At 32.7% G+C, this 20,855-nt stretch overlaps 1 protein-coding gene across 1 annotated transcript; it reads right to left on the reverse strand.

The window, feature by feature from the left end:
* Positions 1-4,452: 4,452 nt before the first annotated feature.
* LOC129265071 (lysophosphatidylserine lipase ABHD12-like) lies at positions 4,453-20,177 on the reverse strand. Its single transcript, XM_054903055.2, has 12 exons — positions 19,932-20,177; positions 18,049-18,179; positions 16,972-17,077; positions 14,105-14,230; positions 12,947-13,023; positions 10,652-10,781; positions 10,248-10,285; positions 9,937-10,016; positions 9,490-9,572; positions 7,494-7,572; positions 7,087-7,214; positions 4,453-5,407 (listed from the first exon to the last, which is right to left on the reverse strand). Exons 1-12 carry the CDS (start codon positions 20,060-20,062, stop codon positions 5,392-5,394), a joined length of 1,125 nt encoding a protein of 374 aa, XP_054759030.1. The 5' UTR covers positions 20,063-20,177; the 3' UTR covers positions 4,453-5,391.
* Positions 20,178-20,855: the final 678 nt, after the last annotated feature.

The following is a 20,855-nucleotide window of genomic DNA, read 5'->3' on the forward strand; positions in this document are numbered from 1 at the left end:
AAATTGGAAAAACCAATAACATGTTGCTTTGTGAAAAAATCTACCTAAAAAAAAACAAAACTGAATCATATACTAGTACAGGATGACAAATGTGTCTACTTCCACTATTAGAACTATTACTACTACTCAGTGGCATAATGAGCCAAAAGTTTTGAGGGGGCTAGATATCGCTTATCACGTAAAATCTATGAAAGTTGTGAGTGAAGTAAGTGAGTAAAAATTTCAACAGTGTTATTACAAAAATCTAATAATATGATAGATTTTGACATTATATTCAGAAAATAATACCAGATTTTACCTTTCTCTTTCCTTTTTTTTCTTCTTGTATCGTGAATTTTTATTTTTTTGATGGGGGGGGGGGCAATCGCCCCCCCCATCTGTATCCTACTGCTGCTGTTACCACTACTTATTACAATACTACTACACCTACTACTACTGCTGCTACTACTACTACTACTACTACTACTACTAGTGCTATACTACTTTTACCACTACTACTACTACTACTACTACTACTAATGTTACTACTACTGTTACTACTACTACTACTACTACTACTACTACTACTACTACAACAACTACTACTACTACTACTACCTCTACTATTACAAATCATTATAACAGGGTGCTATTATTATATATCATTATGCAGCACTACTCTTCTTTCCCTTTACTTATCAAGTTCACTCATGCATGATCAGTGTGAAAAATAACACACACCTTAATGTCCACCTAGGACACGGCAGATGAATTTTTTTTTTTTCTTCATATTTTGATCAAAAGTGACATATTAATAGAAACAGCTTACTAAAAAGATGCACGGCCAAAACACATCTATCCTTTTATCCCTTTTATATTTGCTCAAATATCAAAGATACTCCTCCTAAAATGATGAACTTTTCACATAATCTCTTGGGAATACAGATATTCCATTCTCATCACTGAAGATGAAAAAAAAAGTATGTTTGAAAGAACTATATTATGATTGAAAAAAATGCATCGCCATTTACTTATCTACTTAATAAAAAAAAGTCGGAATCTGTTTGAAACTGGACATTGTGCATCATGCATAAATAAGTTATTTTAGTAAAGCAGTGAGGTTGTGTAGTCTACACATATCATACTTGATAGTTAGAACTAACAGTATGAATGAAACATTCTACCAAATGTGCAATAGAAACCTTGCCCTTTTGAATTTGTCAGAAATGTTCAATATATTATCTATTATTTCATCTACATTTTATCTATATCATATACACTTGATATGATTTTCTTCCTTTTTAATACAGAAATAAATAATTTGTGGATTCAGATACCGCTTACGAACTAGTAACACATACACTCCATTAGCACCACAATTAGTAAAAATTTGCACATCACAAACTATAAAAACAAAAAAGGAAAATTCCAAAGTAAAAATAGAATTCTTATATAAGCCTAAGGAGATGTATTCAAAATCATTAAAACATCACTATCACTAAAAGCATTATGTGCATTCCAATGCAATACTGTAGATGCCTGCAATATCTTCTATTTTACTGTGATATCTAAGGAACCAATATTGTCAGCTTATCTAATTACTCTGTTATCGTTCAAATGTCTATTATTTTATTAATATGCCCTGACTTGGATAAGCCATTGATTCATTTACATTACTTCAACAGATTCAAATCACTGTTGTCTGCCACTAAAGGGATAGATATTATCTAATTTTATAGCTTCTACCTCCATCAAATCATGAAATATCTTTTCAAATGTTCAGATGAAATGTAAGTAAACATAGCTAGTAGACTTGTTAACTGCAAAAAAAGGGGTGAACGCTGCATTTTTTAGTACAAATGTCCCACTTGGCACAAATGTTCATTGAGTCAAAAGAAAAGGATTCATCCAAAGAGACACGCTGCATCTATGCAAATAAGCAAGTAATTTGCATAAATTTGCATAATAGGTCGATATAGTGAAAACAAGTATTTGAGAATATATATTTAACCAGAACTGCCCTAAAATTGGAAATAAAGACTTAGGGTAAGAAAGAGAAGAAAATTGACATAAAATGATTGGGATATCCTTGTTAATTATTACCTAATTTACATGAATTATGCAAATTATAATTTATAACACAGTAATTTTTTCATGAATCCTGAACTGTTTTATAAATAACAGCAATTAATACACAATGTCAACATTCTACATGAAAGAGAATATATTAGCGAAAACATCGATATGCTTCATGACAATATTAGTGTCTTAATTTGCTTATAAAGAGGGCAAATATGTCAAAATGTATGACGTGATATTGCGCTAAAACGAGACCAAAACAAGCTCTATGTCACAGTCACACTCACGAATCGAACAATAAAGCGATCAATGGTACGTCATTCGAAATAACACAATCCCAACACAATAGCTTCCATCGGCTTCTCGTATCGCTTTTGTTGATGTGTCCGCCACACCGTAATCTATGGTATATATGGGCAAAATGCATTTCGGTATCGGTAAAACACTATTAATTTAGTTTTATTTGTTTCTCTTGGAAAATTTACAGGAGACATTGCTTTGCAGGTTACTGCTTTAATGAAGCTCTGGCACATGAATCATGACGAATGTACCCCCACCTCAATCCATATTTTAACTTTGTTAAAATATATATCTTTTGGAGACCCCGAAGTGGCAAAACTGCATTCCCCGCGGCATTCCCGCTACTTTACAAAACCAGTTTGACTTGTATTATCGACATGGAAAAGACAGATGTATGAGACATCAGTTAACATGTTTCCTGAAGATAGTTTTTTTTTGTTTATTTAAGCCTATGTCCACGGGAGCCCTCCCAATTTACCCCATCCCCTCTTTGTATTTCGACACTAAATAAAAAATATCGTGTTTTAAAGCCACCGGCAAGGCAAATTGCGTTTTTGGTATAATAAAGCAACTTTTATATCTTCATTTCATATTTATCTATATTAATATTATTATTATTATTAATATTATTATTATTATTGTTGTTGTTCTGCAGTTTGTAATAATGCTCTAGCACAGTAAAGGCTATAACCCAACAGGAGCATGCCTAGGATACACTTTCCCTTTTGGTTCTATGTATTCAAAAATAGTTTATTGTCTTTAGAACTCTTAAAAGATTACTTTTGTTTGTATTGATATCTTGAAATAGATTGAGGAGAAAATAATCTACAATTGACATGTAGAAGAGATGTGGTACATTGAAGAAAAGCCACACGTAAGCTCTAAAATACTCAAACCCCTTTTTTGATTCCACTCTATGTTAAATTTAAATATTTTTAGAGCCCATTCGGAAGAAAGATACATTTCTACTACACACAGTGAAGCCTCTTTACTTTCTCCTCTTGAAAAAAAAAACATAGAAGGCATTGTTTTATATCGCATAAAATAAGTTCTTGTACATGACGGTGGCCTGTCGAAGTTGCCCAACCCTTTATTTTGTTTTGACAAGATATATTTAGAATATCGTCTAAATGAAGCCCTCATCTGGAAAAGGGCACTTATTAAAGGCAGCATCTACATTATATAGAGGAGGCCCTGGTACTTGGAAGCGGGGCTGAAGCACCCGCAAGATTTTCCGGAAGGGGGGGGGGTGTGCTGCGTGTGTTATTCTCCATAGACAGCATCCCCTGGAATTCCGGCAGATGTGACAAAACGAAAAAAAAGAAACGTTACCAAAAAAACATAATTTTTTAGTGCAATCCATTTTGTTTATTTGCTTGTTAAATTTCTTGATGTAAATTTGAAAAGCAAAAAAGGTTCAATGTACAATTTTGGTCCCAAGAAATTTAACAAGCTTCAGCCCCTTCTTCCCAGTGCCAGGGCCTCCTCTATATAATGTAGATGCTGCCTTTAATAAGTGCCCTTTCCAGATGAGGGCTTCATTTAGACGATATTCTAAATATATATTGTCAAAACAAAATAAAGGGTTGGGCAACTTCGACGGGCCACCGTCATGTACACGAACCTATTTTATGAGATATAAAACGATGCCTTCTATGTTTTTTTTTTTCAAGAGGAGAACTGTCTGTCTTTTCCAAGTCGATTAAACAAGTCAAACTGGTTTTATAAAGTGGCGGGAATGCCAGGGGGATGCAGTTTTGCCACTTCGGGGTCTCCAAAAGATATATATTTTAATAAAGTTAAAATATGGATTGAGGTAGGATACATTCGTCATGATTCATGTGCCAGAGTTTCATTAAAGCAGTAACCTGCTAAGCAATGTCTCCTGTAAATTTTCCAAGAGAAACAAATTAGAAACAAATAAAACAAAATTAATAGTGTTTTACCGATACCGAAATGCATTTTGTCCATATGTATCATAGATTACGGTGTGGCAGACACACCAACAAAAGCGATGCGAGAAGCCGATGGAAGCTATTGTGTTGGGATTGTGTTATTTCGAATGACGTACCATTGATCGCTTTATTGTTCGATTCGTGAGTGTGACTGTGACATAGAGCTTGTTTTGGTCTCGTTTTAGCGCAATATCACGTCATACATTTTGACATATTTGCCCTCTTTCTAAGCAAATTAAGACACTAATACTGTCATGAAGCATATAGATGTTTTCGCTAATATATTCTCTTTCATGTAGAATGTTGACATTGTGTATTAATTGCTGTTATTTATAAAACAATTCAGGATTCATGGAAAAATACTCTGTTTTAAATTATAATTTGCATAATTAATGTAAATTAGGTAATAATAAACAAGGATATCCCAATTATTTTATGACAATTTTCTTCCCTTTCTTACCCTAACTCTTTATTTCCAATTTTAGGGCAGTTCTGGTTAAATATATATTCTGAAATACTTGTTTTTACTATATCGACATAATATGCAAATTTATGCAAATTACTTGCTTATTTGCATAGATACAGCGTGTCTCTTTGGATAAATCTTTTTATTTTGACTCAAAGAACATTTGTGCCAAGTGGGACATTTGTACTAAAAAATGCAGCGTACAACCTCTTAACAAGTCTACTAAGCATATCTACTTTTATCTGGGTCCTCATAACATAAAGCTTAGTGAATTGTTATGGGAGAGATTTTATTATTGATCATTCATACACAATAATCAATGAAATCAATATTGAAATCAACCCCACAGCAATCTTTATGTTATGGAGCTGAATACCAAGAGTGTTTGGTTGTCTACATCAGACCGATGTTAATGAATGAAATCAACCCTGTTTACATGAGGTGACATGGCAACAAGAGGTACTTAGATATCTTATCTACACCGTAGGAGGTAATAGTCAGAAACTAAAATCACATATTTAAAAGTTGAAGCACCACAAAGAATATTAAAAAAACAGCTGCACACACATATGGCTTGGAAGCTACTGGGTTTCATTGACAACCTCTGGTTCCTCATTTGATGAAATCACTGATGAGAGCATAAGAGAAAGAAAGACAGAGAGTGAGACAAAGAAGAAAATAAAGACAGAGAGAGAGAACTATATTATTATAATGGAATAAAATCAAAGTCAAGATGAGATTTGAATATGGATAACTTAAAATTTACTAAATCCTAAAGTAAGCATTAAAAATGAAATATATTCAAAAGTTTACAGTAAAATATTTTGCAAGTGTGACTTAAAATCAAAGTTGCATGTAGTATAATATAATGCATCACATCATTCATTGGTCAGGGAGCATGAATGAGATCATAAACTTGATACAATAAGCAATTTGGTGCAAAATCATTACTTAATTGGCTTAGTCGTGACTTATTGAAGGTCAAACTTAATTCCTTGTGAAACAGTCCCAGGAAAGAAAATTCTAAATCAATATGTTTACACAATTTCTAAATAACAAAATCAACTTGTTTACAGCTAACAAGGAAATAGAAATGGTCATAAACAGGAAGCAAAATAGAATTGTTACAGTATTCTAATATTTCAAATGCATTTGAACAGATTTTGTACTATTCAAAACCTACTTCCCATTAAATATTACAATAAGAGACTTTGGATATTCTAAAAATACAACTTATACATATATGTTCACACAACTTTCAGGTATTGGATGGATCTTGACCATCGACGGCACATTCACAACAAAAATGGTTAAAATCTAAAAATGTATTTTTATTCAGAATTAACAGGAAAGAATGGAAACTGCAGTCTATGTACACAGAGATCAGATGGACTGAAATATGGAAATAAACTTAAATATCTGTATGCAATAAATTCTATTTTTTCTATTACCATTTTGTCATTTATCCTCTAACTTTTAAAGAAATGTAGACATATGTTCACTTTTGCATAAATGATGTATTATCAAATTCAATAAAATAATACATACATGTACATTTTTATTCAATTTCCAACAAAATTACTTTGGCTTTGCTTTCTCAAAATAAAGTGAAGTGTTAAAGTTATTTTGTAACTCTACCTTAGTCTAAGGCTAGGCTAAAATGATGTGATGCTATAGGAGAGTTTGAAGAATCAAATTACTTATTTACACAGTATGCTTGTGAGTTAACTGGGATCATACTCATGTTTTAAAGGCAAAGAAAACTATCATATTCATCATTTCAAGATAGATTGTAATGTTTTGAATGCCAAATAAGGTGATAAATTGATAACATACATGTAGTTATGGAAATTCATGTATTGTTTGGCAACCCATAGTTAAAAAAAATCAATAAACCATTGTTTAAGTTAAACCAGGGAATATGGACTATTGGTTGGTCCATTCTAATCTTAAAATCAACTAGACTAATCAGGCATTTAGTCCACACTTCTATGGAAAGATTTCATCCTGCTTGATAATATTTATTAGAAATTTAATATACCTGGGAACTCAGTTTAATTCATTTATATTCATACAATCTTTTTTCTTCTCATTACATACCAGAACTACTTTTCAAGAAACTTTACTTTAGAGGAAATCTGTAGTTGGTAAATGAGCTGATGACTTGCACTCGATTAAAGTATGGTCTCAGTTGAGTAATCCTTGGCCTCAGTTTAGTTAACCTTTGGTTAACTTCATCAATGCTATGAGAATATCACAGATTGTGTTCTTTGTTAATTGAACACATTATATTTCTATATGAATTACCTCAAAATAGATGGTAGCTTCGATGAATAAGCAATGTTTTTATGTCCACAGCCCTCTTCACTATGAAATGAAACCATTTGGATTGGATCGGCTGAGGCTGGTCTTCTTTCAACAGCTATGTCATAAAGCTAGGCAGAAAAAAAACATGTTGGTAGTTAATCAAATATGACTGATTTCTATGTCTAAATAACAATACAAATAAAGGGTATTTCTATACAATGTTACATACTGATAGGCTATGCATGAATACGTGTTGCAAACCCCCTAATTCCTTTCCTGCATTTACATAAATATAATTTATTTATTAATTTTACAATGACAGAGGCATAATATAGATCTTTCACAAGAAGACTAATTTTGTATCTCAGCACCTCCCAATATTGTATGATAAATATGATAAAGTTTACCTTCCTTCCTAGGTCATGTGGTACAATCCAGTCATCTTCAGCATGGAGAATAAGAATAGGACATGTCACATGCTCTATGCTGAATACAAAATATAATCAAATTTTCTATGATTTATTTAAGAAAAATACAAAAGAATATTGTTATGGTATTATTTTCACCAGCAATAGCATCCTAACTTGCTGGCTTCTAAATCAGTCATCACTCATCTTTGAAATTAGAAGAATTTTACATTTTAAACATAAACTTAATAAAATTGTTCCAGAAAACTTGACTGAAGCTTTAATGAGATTACAGCAATATATAAAGAAAGACTGGATTCCAGGACTTGTATTTCATTTCCTCAGATAACAGAGATTTGATGGATTACACTATCTCTTTTTGAGCATCTTTCTTTCACATCATCTCATGGGTGCATAAGGTGAACAAGTGGAACACCTCTGGAAGTCTCGCCTGCATTACGCGATTCGATATAGCAACAGTGCTGACTTTGAAAATAGCTATTGAATAATTATTCACAAAAGAAAACATTCATATTATAATGATAATTATATGATATGATAATACTATGTCCATTGACCCAAAATGACCTTTGACCATGATCATGTGATCTAAGATGTGTGTAAAACAATCATTTATACTTGATTACCCTTATGTCTATAGATTTATGAACTAGATCCATAGGGGAAGGCGGGTTAAGTTGAGCATAGGGGCAAGTTGAGCCACCAGCCCCAGGCCAATAATGAATGAGTCAGACATTGTGGTGGTGTCATGTATTGATGACCCATTGCATAACCCCTAAACCCACCACATTGTTTTCAACTTTGAAACAAAAGTACTTTTTTAGAGGGAAAAATACAAATTTCAGCCAAAAAAGTAAAAAAGGGAATGAAATAGATAAGTGCTTTCTACACACACACGTCTTTAGATATAATAAAGACATAAGAACAACATTGTTAGTCCAGGTATGATCTTAATTCTTGTCATAGTCTTTTACATGATGGATGCATAAGAAAGGTGTGGATTCAAAATTGTCGTATTAAGTTCGGACTGAAGTTGAGCCAGCCAACATGGGGCAAGTTGAGCCATGGTAATTCTTATGGTAATGCATATAAAAAACAAACAAACCTTAAAAAGCCATTGATATGCAGGCAGAAAGGAGCAAATTTACATGTCTGTTCTATTCCTTTTAGAGGATGTTACTATTTATAGAGAATAAGCAAGTGAAAAGACTTTAAATAAAAAATTGACATGCTGGTTCTTCCTCCATACATTTTGTACAAATTTTGTGTGGCTCAACTTACCCCAGAATGTGGCTCAACTTACCCAACAGATGGGGCAAGTTGAGCCATTTGACATCACTTTTTTCAAAGGTGAAAATTACTTTCAGTGTGGGGGTAGAAAGTTATATATAGGTGAAAAATATTTCAGAAGAATTAAATTTTAAGGCAAGGTACTTATTTCTACAAGATTATTAATCATATCAATTCTAACATGCAAAAAGCAAAAGGTGTCACAACTTAACCCGCCTTCCCCTAACATTTCAAAGTTACGATGGTAATTCAACAAATACCCCTAACATGGCCAAAGTTCATTGACCCTAAATGACCTTTGACCTTGGTCATGTGGCCTGAAACTAAGGCAGGATGTTCAGTAATACTTGATTACCATTATGTCCAAGTTTCATGAACTGGGTCCATATAGTTTCTAAGTTATGATGTCATTTCAAAAACTTAATCTTAGGTTAAGATTTGATGTTGACGCTGCCGTCTGAAAAGTGGCGCCTATATAATAGTCTTGCTCTGCTATGCAGGCGAGACAAAAATGATAATCTTTCCCTATGAAGGAATTGTATTATACATGTACTTCATACTGGTATGTGGTCAAATTTATACCGATGTGAGCGGATGAATATGTAGTTGTATATTTGAGGTTGTACTCCATTGTCATGATTATTTCTGTATCATAGGATATAGAAGGAGGGTAGTGGGAACTTACTTAACGTCACTCTGAAAGTATGGAGCTGTAGAATTAAAAGCTTGATCAAAGTAACCTCTGCTGTATGGAAGAATGTTCCATGGCTATAAAAGAAGACAAATATACAGCTACATGTTATCACACAATTCTCTTTTATATATCCATCTATGTGAAAGTCTGTAATACGCTACACTGAAAATATGGAGCCATAGAATTAAAAGCTAGATCAAAGTAACCTAAGTTGTATGGAGGAATGTTCCAGATATATAAATTAAGACAAATATTGTTTACATGATATATCATATATTCTATTTTCATCTCCTGTCTTTCTCCCTCCCCGGCATTCTCTTCATCACTCTCTCCTCTCCTTTCATCTCACCCTCCACCTCTCTATGATATCATCTTACTAATAATCTCACAATTCATGAATATGTCCCATAGCTGGATCAATTAGATAGAGTTATTTACCATTCCAAATGGATGTCTCATGACCTCATCTAGAAGGTTGTTGAATGGTGCTTCTAAGACTAGACCTGTAGGACATCCCTCTATCAAATAAGAAATATAATGTATTACTCATTTACACACAGGATGACTATATGTTTCAGTCGAGTGTAGAGTATAGTGATTTTATGCATTAAACTTTATGCAAAATAAAATGATTTTATATTTAAATGGTTTGTCAAAATCTGACAATAAAATAGATTGCAAAATTAAGTATATCATTCATGTTACAGGGTTCAACAAAGTAGATTTTCTATAGTACTGTTCACACTCACCTTCTCTGCATATTTTTGAAGTGAATACTGTGGATATTCTGAAAGAAAGAGAACAAATAAAAGTGGAATTAAATGCTGAAAATCAAAACTCATCATACAATCAACATACAAAATCTACAAATATATGTGTACATGTATAGGCATTTACAGTGACATTTGTCTCAAGAATATTCTATTCTTGGGCAAACTATTATTCTTATCTTGAGCACACATAACGTATGTATAAACATAAAAGAACAGAGAAATGTTTTGAACACAGCTGAATATTTACATCAATAAAAGTAAGTTATTTCAGTTGAGAATTTACTAAATCGTTGACCTGCAACTGCAATAGAATGGAATTAATTCATTCATTTGAGTTAGCTGTGAACAACAGGTTGAATATTGAGTTCAAAGAACCTTACCCGGCTCCAATGGAATGTCCCCAGATGTAGAAAGGGGAATCCCCTGTCCTTTCTCTCAGCCATCTATACACTGTTCTTACATCATCATGAATACCATCCGGAGTTGTATAACTTGATGAATCTCCATATCCTTAAAAAAAAAATATGGTCATTGGCTCATTTCTTGCTTTGTTTCACAACAAGCAGAGCTTATTGATATTGCACAAATTTTGAAAATATGTATAAGAAAATCTTCTGGAAAACAGAAATTTAAGTCATAAACTTGATAAGAGAAATTAAAAAAGTGTTGCGGCTCTGGCAGTCTCGCCTGCATTACGTGATTCAATATGGCAGCAGTGCTGACTTTGAAAACGACTATACAATAATTATTAAAAAAAAAAAAAAATCATAAAATAATAAAAATACTACGTTAATTGACCTAAATGACAACTGAACTTGATCATGTGACCTGTGCAAGATGATCAGTGTTACTTGATTACCTCTATGTCCACATTTCATAAAAAAGATCCATAACCTTTGAAAGTTATTATGTTAATTCAACAAATACCCCCAATATGGCCTAAGTTCAATGACCCTACATGACATTTGACCTTAGACATGTGACCTGAAACTCAAGCAGGATGTTCAGTAATACTTCATTACTGTTATGTCAAAGTTTCATGAACTAGGTCCATAGGCTTTCTAAGTTATGATGGCATTTGAAAAACTTAACCTTGGGTTAAGATTTCAATGTTGACTCACCCAACATGGTCTAAGTTCATTGACTGTAAATGACCTTTGAACTTGGACATGCAACCTGAAATTCAGGCAGGATGTTCAGTAATACTTGATTTTCCTAAGGTCCATATACTTTCTAAATATGATGTCATTTCAAAAACTTAACCTTAGGCTAAGATTTCAGTGTTGACGCTGCCGCCGTCGGAAAAGTGGCACCTATACTTTGTTGTAGTCTCACTCTGCTATGCAGGCAAACAAAAATGCCTTATTTGGATATAATCATGTGTAGAAAAACATCTTTTACACAGACAGCCAAATTCCTGTCATGCCAGACATTTTAAAAAGATGGTTTTTTTCAGATTCTCAAATGAATGATTAAAAAAAACTAGCACATCAATGATGTGGAGCTCGTCCGGCATCTCGCAACGAAATTTAACACAATTTTTATTTCAGCCCAGTTGACACTGTAGTGAATTATATTGGTGACATAAATTGATAATATAGAATTGAAATTGATGAAGAAATGACATAGAAGCATTTTTTGTGATCTATGAATAATTTTCATATAAATTAAGCATAAATAACTTTCTAGTCAAAATTTCTTAACTCTGTGTAGAACCTTGGTGAACCTCATGCAGCTCTCAGATGGAACAAAAATAAACAAAATCAATCAACAAATAAATAAGTAATTTTTGTGAGTTTTGAAAATACATGAATAAATTAGCATATTTAATGAATTTCAAAATTCTGTGTTGAAATTTTGTATCACCACCTCGAGCTATTATATAAAGCAAACAAAATTGAAATTGATCAACAAATGAAGATTTTTTTTTTTTTTGTGATTTATGAATAAATTTTGCATAAATTAGCATAAATAATTTTCCAGACAAAATTTCAAAATTTTGTGTACAAGTTTGGTGAACCTCATGCAGCTCTACCAGATGGAAGAAAAAAAATCAAAATCTGTCAACAAATGAAGAGGCATTTTCTGTGATTTCTGAATAAATTTTGCATAAGTTAGCATAAATAATTTTCCAGACAAAATTTCAAAATTCTGTGTAGAAGTTTGGTGAACCTCATGAAGTTCTACCAGATGGAAGAAAAAAAAAAATCAAAATCGGTCAACAATTAAAGAAGAAAAAGCATTTTATGTGAATTTGTAAAAATATGCATAAATTAATTTCGCATAAATTAGTATAAAAATTGTTCTGGTCAAAATTTCAAAATTCTGTGTAGAAGTTTGGTGAACCTCATGAAACTCTACCAGATGGAAGCAAAAAATTCAAAATCGGTCAACAAATAAAGAAGCATTTTTTGTGAATTTTGAAAAATGTGCATAAATTAGCATATTTAATGAATTTCAAAATTCTGTGTAGAAGTTTTGAATCCCCCACCTAGTGCTATCATATAAAGCAAACAGAATTGAAATTGGACTTAAAATGGCGAAGAAGTAGCACTTAGAAATTGTGGACGGACGACAGACGCCAGACAACGGACGCCACGCCACGGCATAAGCTCATTTGGCATTTCAGGCAGGATGAGCTAAAAATGAAAGAAAAATAATCTAATTGTACAGACCTCGGTAGTCTACAGCAACAACATGGAATCCAAGTCTTATCAATAATTTATACAATTCTACTTGGTGTGGATTTGCTCTGTAAAATAACAAAACAAGAAAAGCATTTGTTTTACTATTCATTTTTTCCTCTTTGAATAATGATTTTAATTTGATCCAGTAACAAGTAAACTGAACAAATGAAAATGATATTGAAAACCAGAGATAGAAAGAGAAAAGGAAAAAAAACAAGTGGAGTGCCTCTGGCAGTCTCGCCGGCATTACACGATGCAATATAGCAGCAGTGCCGACTTTGAAAATGACTATAAAATAATTATTTACAAAAAACACCACTTATAAGTAATAAAAATGATACGACCATCCACCCAATATGTCATTTGACCTTGATCATGTGACCCAAGACTTGTGCAAGATGATTACTACCTCTATGTCCACATTTCATGAACTATATCCATAGAGTTATGATGGCAATTCAACAATTATCTCCCAACATGGCCAAAGTTCAGTGATATTTGAACTTGGTCATGTGACCTGAAACTTGCACAGGATGTTCAGTGATGCTTGATTACTCTTATGTCCAAGTTTTATGAACTACATGTACATCCATAAAACGTTCAAAGTTATGATGGTAATTCAACAAATACCCCTAACATGGCCAAAGTTCATTGACCCTAATGACCTTTGACCTTGGTCATGTGACCCCAAACTTAGGCAGGATTTCAGTAATACTTCATTACCCCTATGTCCAAGTTTCATGAACTAGGTTCAAATACTTTCTAAGTTATGATGACATTTCAAAACCTTAACCTTAGGTTAAGATTTCGATGTTGATTCCCCCAACATAGTCCAAGTTCATTGACCCTTAATGACCTTTGATCTCAGTCATGTGACCTGAAACTCAGGCAGGATATTTAGTAATGATAAGATTTCAATGTTGACACCACCATATCTGAAAAGTGGCGCCTATAGTCTCGCTCTGCTATGCAGGCAAGACAAAGAGAGGTGAGAGAAAGAGGTATAGATTAAGGAGAGAGGTATAGGAGGGAGAGAGAAAAAAAAAACCAATACTTTATTTGTATCATTTGATCAATCTTGAGAAAATAATTCCCAATAATCAATGTATATTTTTAACTTTGAATTTTACTTTTGGTTATTAGTACCTTGAACCTGAAATGCCATGGCAGTACATAATCACTGGTCTATGGTCTCTTAATGCTTTATCAAAGAACTCTGCTGATATTTCATCATCTTCTCTGGCAGGTCTTACAGAAGTTGGAAGAATTTGCCTAAAAACAAAACATATACAGTTTGATTTTAAGAGATTTTATTCCCATTGTACAAGTATCAAATATTATAGAGAAAATGTTTATGATTCAAATTTATGGTTTGCTGGATTAATCTAAATGATGATAAAAATTGTCAAATGAAATAATTTTCAAAGGTGATATAAACACCCTGCATGATTCCTTTGTACTCATTCAAAAAGTTTTTTCTTCTGATTCATTTGAAATGTCACTATCCTTATTTTTGTAAGGGGAGAGCTTATTTCTAATTTTTGTATAAAAAAACAATTGCTACTATCACTTTTATAATATGATTTAACTTAAATCAATTTTAATCCATTCAAACAATTGCACAACTGCTTACCAATAATATCATAAATGCAAAGTTCACCTTCTTATCTAAGATAAAAACCTTTGGAACAAGTAGGCTTATGTCGAAACAGAAAAATCAAAGAATAAGAACAAAGAAAGTTTGAGAAAAATCAGACAAATAATGAGAAAGTTATGAGCATTTGAATATTGCAATCACTAATGCTATGGAGATCCTCCCATTGGCAATGTGACAAGGATGTGTGATGTCACATGTGAACAACTTTCCCTTTTATGGACTATAAAATACACCCAAAATGTATCTTTTTGCTTTTTCTTATGGTGATACAAACTCTTTATCCATGATGTATTCTTTAAATATCTGTATTACATGCCCTCCTATAGAAAGAACACATGATCTACTGATAGATGTGATAAAAGAGGCAGTTTAACTGAAATATATACTAAAGTAATGGGGAGAGTTGTTCACAAGTGACATCACACATCTTTATCGCATTGCCAATATGAGGATCTCCATAGCATTAGTGATCGCAATATTAAAATGCTCATAACTTTCTCATTATTTGTCCGATTTTTCTCAAACTTTTGTTGACCTGTTTCTTTGATTTTTCTGTTTTCACACAAGCTACCTTGTTCCAAAGGTTTCATTCTCCTTTAACAGAAATGTGTTCTATGCTATTGCTAACTCTTCTTGTTATTTCTACTTCACATCAACATTGGACAATTTATATGTGATATGTTGTTCCAGATAAATATAGATATTGACTTGCTCAGTAACTTCTTATTAGCAGTGGTGTCCACATGGGAAGGGGGAGGGGCTTCCCGACTTTTTTTACAACTAAGAAAAAAAAGAAGGAAAGAGTGAAGGGTGAAATATGACATTTTCTGAATATTATATAAAAATCTATCACAAAATTAGATTTTTGTAGTGAAAATGTCAAAATTTTTACTCGCTCGCTTCGCTTGCTCGTATTTTAAAATAAATTTTTACAAGGTATGCCATATCAAGTCTCCTCAAAATTTTTGGCTCATCACGCCACTACTATATTACCAAAGTATGAGACTTTTAAATTATTGTTTTGAACTGCAACTCATATATACAATGTTTATTAATCAATGTATCAAAATAAAAAACATTCACATCCAGAAAACTCAACTAATCACTTTAATATTCACACATTATTAACCTAAATGACATTTGCGCTTGCATTTCTGAAATATCCCGATTAAAATCTCTGTGCAAAAGTTGAATAGTGATGGAAACATTACACATCCCTGATTGTAAACCTCTCTTGAATTTTATGTATACTTCATTATTTATTAAGCGATGGAACATTAAATGTCTGCTCCCAATAATTCTTAATTGTATAACAGACCTGCCAACCTCTGGGAATGAAAAACTGTATGCTGTGATAAAAAAAAACTGTATTTTTCCCCAAAAACGTGTATTTCATAATGAAATGCGTGGCGCACTTGCTCATCGCAGCGCTCAAGCTGCATGCAAGCTAAAATGCGCACTGCTCTTGCAGATGAAAAAAAACAAACATTGAAACGTGTATATCTCACCCTGGTTTTAACAAAATGATTGAAAAAAAAAACAAGTTACCTGAAATTACATTGATCTAATAACCATATTTGTGTAAGTTTTATGAAATAGAGACATATAGAGATGATTTTTCTCAATAAATTACGACTTTGTTAAAAAAAAATATATATATATATATTTTTTAAAACAAAAACGTATTTTTTAAAGAACAAACGTACTGCCGTATTTTGGTTGCAAAAACGTACTAAATACGCCAAGAACGTACTGGTTGGCAGGTCTGGTATAACCACAAAATGGTGAGTGATTTCGCATGAAAAAATCAGAATGCATCTCATTTCATATTCAAATAATTCTAATCAAACCGATAGCCAAGAATACCCTAAACATTTGATTCATCAAAGTGTTTACTCGAGAGTCATACTGTGACATAAGTATAATGAGCATTTAATATCATAAACATAAGACACTTTTGTTCTGTGAAAATGGCTAATTTTCAAGTACATGTGACTATTGTTAGATACCACATATTATGAATGTATGTAAAAGATTGTTGGGACAAAAGAGTAGACAAAATATTGACTATATAACAAATGGTAATATTCATGAATAACATTGCTTATTAGGAATTGCCCTGGAACAAGACTATACTTGAATGAAAGTCTGGCGCAAATATTCACTAATGAATGATACACGCCGTATAAGCTAAAACAACAACAACAACATCTTACCACACTCCAAGCTGAACTCCATTGGTAGAAGGTAGATAGATATACATTGACCACATAATAAATGGTAATATTCATGAATAACATTGCTTTATAATTAGGAATTGCCCTGGAACAAGACTATACTTGAATGAAAGTCTTACCACACTCCAAGCTGAACTCCATTGGTAGAAGGTAAATATACATTCCTTGCTCCTTTCAATCCATATACCTCAGGAGCATGGTAGTCTCTGAATACAGGACACTTGACTGTTTGAAAAAAAATATGTGCAAAACCTTTTGAAAACTTCAAAATGTACAAAGTATGGATGTGATGATCATTTCCTCACATTCTTGTTGTAGAATAGCATGAATTTAAAACAACTAATTATTATTGGTTTCTATAACACTCTCAAGACATACAAAAATACTGTTAGGGGCTTAATGGCCATTCATCCCCAAAGTATAAAAAATAGCCCTTAGAGGATACAAAAGAAGCCCAATACATTTATAAAAAAATAATTATCTTTAATTTTGCATTTTTTAAAATTATACTGTGAAAACAATTAAATTTACATCTAACACTAAAATCTTGATACACGTATGTCCTTGACGCAATTAACCATAACTAGATTAACATTTTTTTTAAATCCAGTACTTTTAATCAAACAATTTATTTGTTCAATCTGGACCCAATATTATCATCAGATAAGAGTCTAAATACAAATATTAAATTCTGTCCCTAGAATAAGAAGCTACTCACACAAAACCGGAACCAGTAATTTTTATTTTTTTCTAATTGCAAACCTTATCTGAAAGCAAATAACGTTTGTACCGGAATAAAAAGCAAATAAAGGTAATACACATCTGCAATATCTTTCCCAGTCATATGGAAGAGAAAAGAAAAGAACAAAAAGAACAAGAAAGTTCAAATCTAAACCCTCAGCATTAAAGACGGAGAACACTGCTCAAGACTTGATATTTATTGTATACCAGTACTACACACATCAACTGGTTAGATAATCATACTCAATGTTGTACAGTTTGCATTTAGAAATGGTTAAAAACACAATTGCTTATAAAATCTACATCATCTATAACTCTGATCATGCTTATGATAATTTGTATCTTAATACAGAAGAGATGTTTTAACTTTAATTAAGAATGACTCAAGTTAAAACTATTAAACTGATATTCTGTAGTCATGTAAATAAAGACTACATGAAAGTGATTTTACTCACGATAATTGAGGAAAATAAGTTGGAAAGCAAAGTCAGGGATGAAATAAACAAGAATTGGGAAGATTGTGTAGAACAAAATGATATTCAGCAAACATAGCTTCCATGTCCAACTCCATATAATAGCCCTCTTTCTAAAAGTAAAATAATCAGTAAAAAAAGGAAGAAAGTCTGAAAGTTATTAAGGGCCTTTTCACACGTGAATCTTGAATCATAATTGTAATGATTGCAATTCGTCTTTAGAATCATCAGACCTTTCACATGGAAAATTCGTACTGTAATTTGAGTGAAACTTAGCTGCAATTCACCACCGGAGTAGAATTTGTGATTGTGATTAGCGTTCGTGATTCTAGTTTGGTTTCACATGTGCTAAAAAATTTTCATTAGCCTTATTTTTCACTGGAATCATCATTCAAATTACAATTTTGTTTACCGTGTGAAAGGGCTGATAGAATGCTCGCTGTGCTCACTAGTATACTTAGATTCAGGTCTCAGGATATATTAAAAGCAAATTAAGCAAGAGAGGTAAAAAAAATAATATCAATATCCATATATTTTTGGATGATGAAGAAATTACCCTAATACCACATAGTACACTTCTTTGTATAGTGCTTACTTCTAAGTGATCTACAAATAATACAGCATAATGCGTTTTAGTGTACTTCACAGAATAAATTTATGCAAGGTACCTCACCTGCACAATGCAGCATAATGCAATGTGAATCGATTTCTTGCTGATGGACGTCGTTATTTGAATCCACAACCCTCTGTTTCAAAGTCTGAAGACTAATCCACTGGGCTACAATGCTCAAGAAATAAGACACTTCAACCAAGCATTTAAAAGAGAGTGCTTATTTTTCTTCTCTCATTCATTCATTGACAAATTTGTAAAGCCAAATGAATGTAGCAAGAAAGGTGAAACAAATGGAATAAGGAAATAAACATCCCTGTGCTTGTAAATACTGTTTATGGAAGAAGGGAAGTTTTCACTTTTCTTGCTTAGCCAGATTCTATAATTGTAACTAAACAAAATACAAGAAAGTTTATTTATTGTCTTGTTATGGCAGATTTAATGGTGGCTGAGGAAGTATGATGAATTTCAAGAAAATATTGTTTGATATGATTTATTGTATGAAAAGTATTAGTCATAGAATGGGATTCTGATGTCTGGACAATTATGCAGATAAAACATCTTTTGCTCTTGATTTTCTAATTTTGCTTTGTAATATTGTCCGATCTTAATTTTGGTTGATTAATGAAATATTGATTGCAAAGTTCCTGAAACTGCTGTTTTGTCCGGACATACAACTATGGATGCCCCAACCCTGCACAGTGCCCCTTGTTTTCACATATATGCGTATCTACCAATTCTAATAAAAGAAGACCTACAACTATAAACTTTACATCTTCAACACATAGAGAGATATTCATTAAGAAATTTCAATTCAAAATGCTGGAATAATGGAAATTTCAGGCATTTCATGTAACATCCTCAAAATCCACCCTTTCAATCAAAATCTCCAAATTATGTGGACAGACATAGGACACCACTTTTTTTTTGTTCAATCTGAAAAAGAATGGCCAAGGCTTTTTCCAAGAAAATCATTGACATTATCACAAATTTTATGAGATTTTTGGCATACTTGCTCATTAGAATATAAGGAACATTATCATATGGAAATTTGGTGGAATTTAGAAGAAATTCAATTAAAATTTTATGTTAGGTGCTCAGACATAAGGCTCCCTTCATAGGGTCTGCTTCAGGTCATGCTGTAGATCAACCAAGATGAGCTCAGCGGCAGCAGCTCCTTGGCCACATTCATCTGTAAACGAACCTCACATTAGTGTGACATGGCCATGGGTTAGCAGATCTAATTGCTACTCACCCCCATCTCTCCTTTTTCTTGCAAGCCGACGCTTCCCCGGCTAATTTTGTCTCGTCCACGCCTCGCTTACAGGTCACATCTCCACTTGTGTGGATTTTGCTTGTAGAAGTTGTGTCACCTCGGAAACGCATTGTCTTATACAATGTTGTATATAAGTACTGTTATTTGATCGATAGATTTTTGTAGCTTCCAAATCAACATGAAACTCTACTCAGAAAAAGATGTAATTCAAATAAAAAGTAAACATACCTTTGCTCTCAATCTCAGTCAGACAGAAATTCAAGGAGGAACAACCACGTTTAGACATTTTCTCTATGAAGTCAACAAACTTTTAAAGAGTTTAGTTTACATTTACAGACTCAGTACCAATAGTTATCCATTAAAATTAATCTATTTATCAAAGTCCCATATGACTGCACATTGGCAAAATGAACCGATGTACTATATAAATTAAATTACGGTTATTGTTTTTTTGCCAGGAATATGAAATTTTGTATCATGAGAACATTGAGTTTAATGAAAGAAAAAACAAAAGAAACTTCTGAAAGTGAGTGATGACTGTTCAATATTTGTAACGAGTTAATAATTAAGAAAAGTCATGATATTTTACTTATTTTGTTATTCATTTTTAGAAAACAATAATAATAATGCTTCACAAACAACACCCCTGGATATTTTACTAAAACTACCGCCTACTCTGTAGAAGTGCTCGCCTATGTTGCATGAAAATGGTAAGCAGAATTCTACATCTATCACTGTCTCAGTCTTACCTCTTAAACTACCATTACTCGTGTACGTGGTAAGGCGCCCACGTCAGGGCGCCGCTGAGGGCCCAATAACACAAAGCTTAGCGATGAATAGCAAATATGAGAGAACACTTCTGATTGGTTCCTGGTCGGTAATTTGCGCCAAATACGCATGTAA

The sequence above is a fragment of the Lytechinus pictus genome, chromosome 7, assembly GCF_037042905.1.
Source record: "Lytechinus pictus isolate F3 Inbred chromosome 7, Lp3.0, whole genome shotgun sequence".
Lineage (NCBI taxonomy): Eukaryota > Metazoa > Echinodermata > Echinoidea > Temnopleuroida > Toxopneustidae > Lytechinus > Lytechinus pictus.

Bases quoted from the DNA above. Each gene is read 5' to 3' on its own strand.
- LOC129265071 (XM_054903055.2), bottom strand. From the start codon at position 20,062: ATGCGTTTCCGAGGTGACACAACTTCTACAAGCAAAATCCACACAAGT. The intron at 10,286-10,651 runs GTAAGGTTCTTT...TCTTTCTTTCAG, and splicing joins GGACATTCCATTGGAGCCGG to AATATCCACAGTATTCACTT. The intron at 9,573-9,936 runs GTAAATAACTCT...CTTCTTTTATAG, and splicing joins TGAGACATCCATTTGGAATG to CCATGGAACATTCTTCCATA.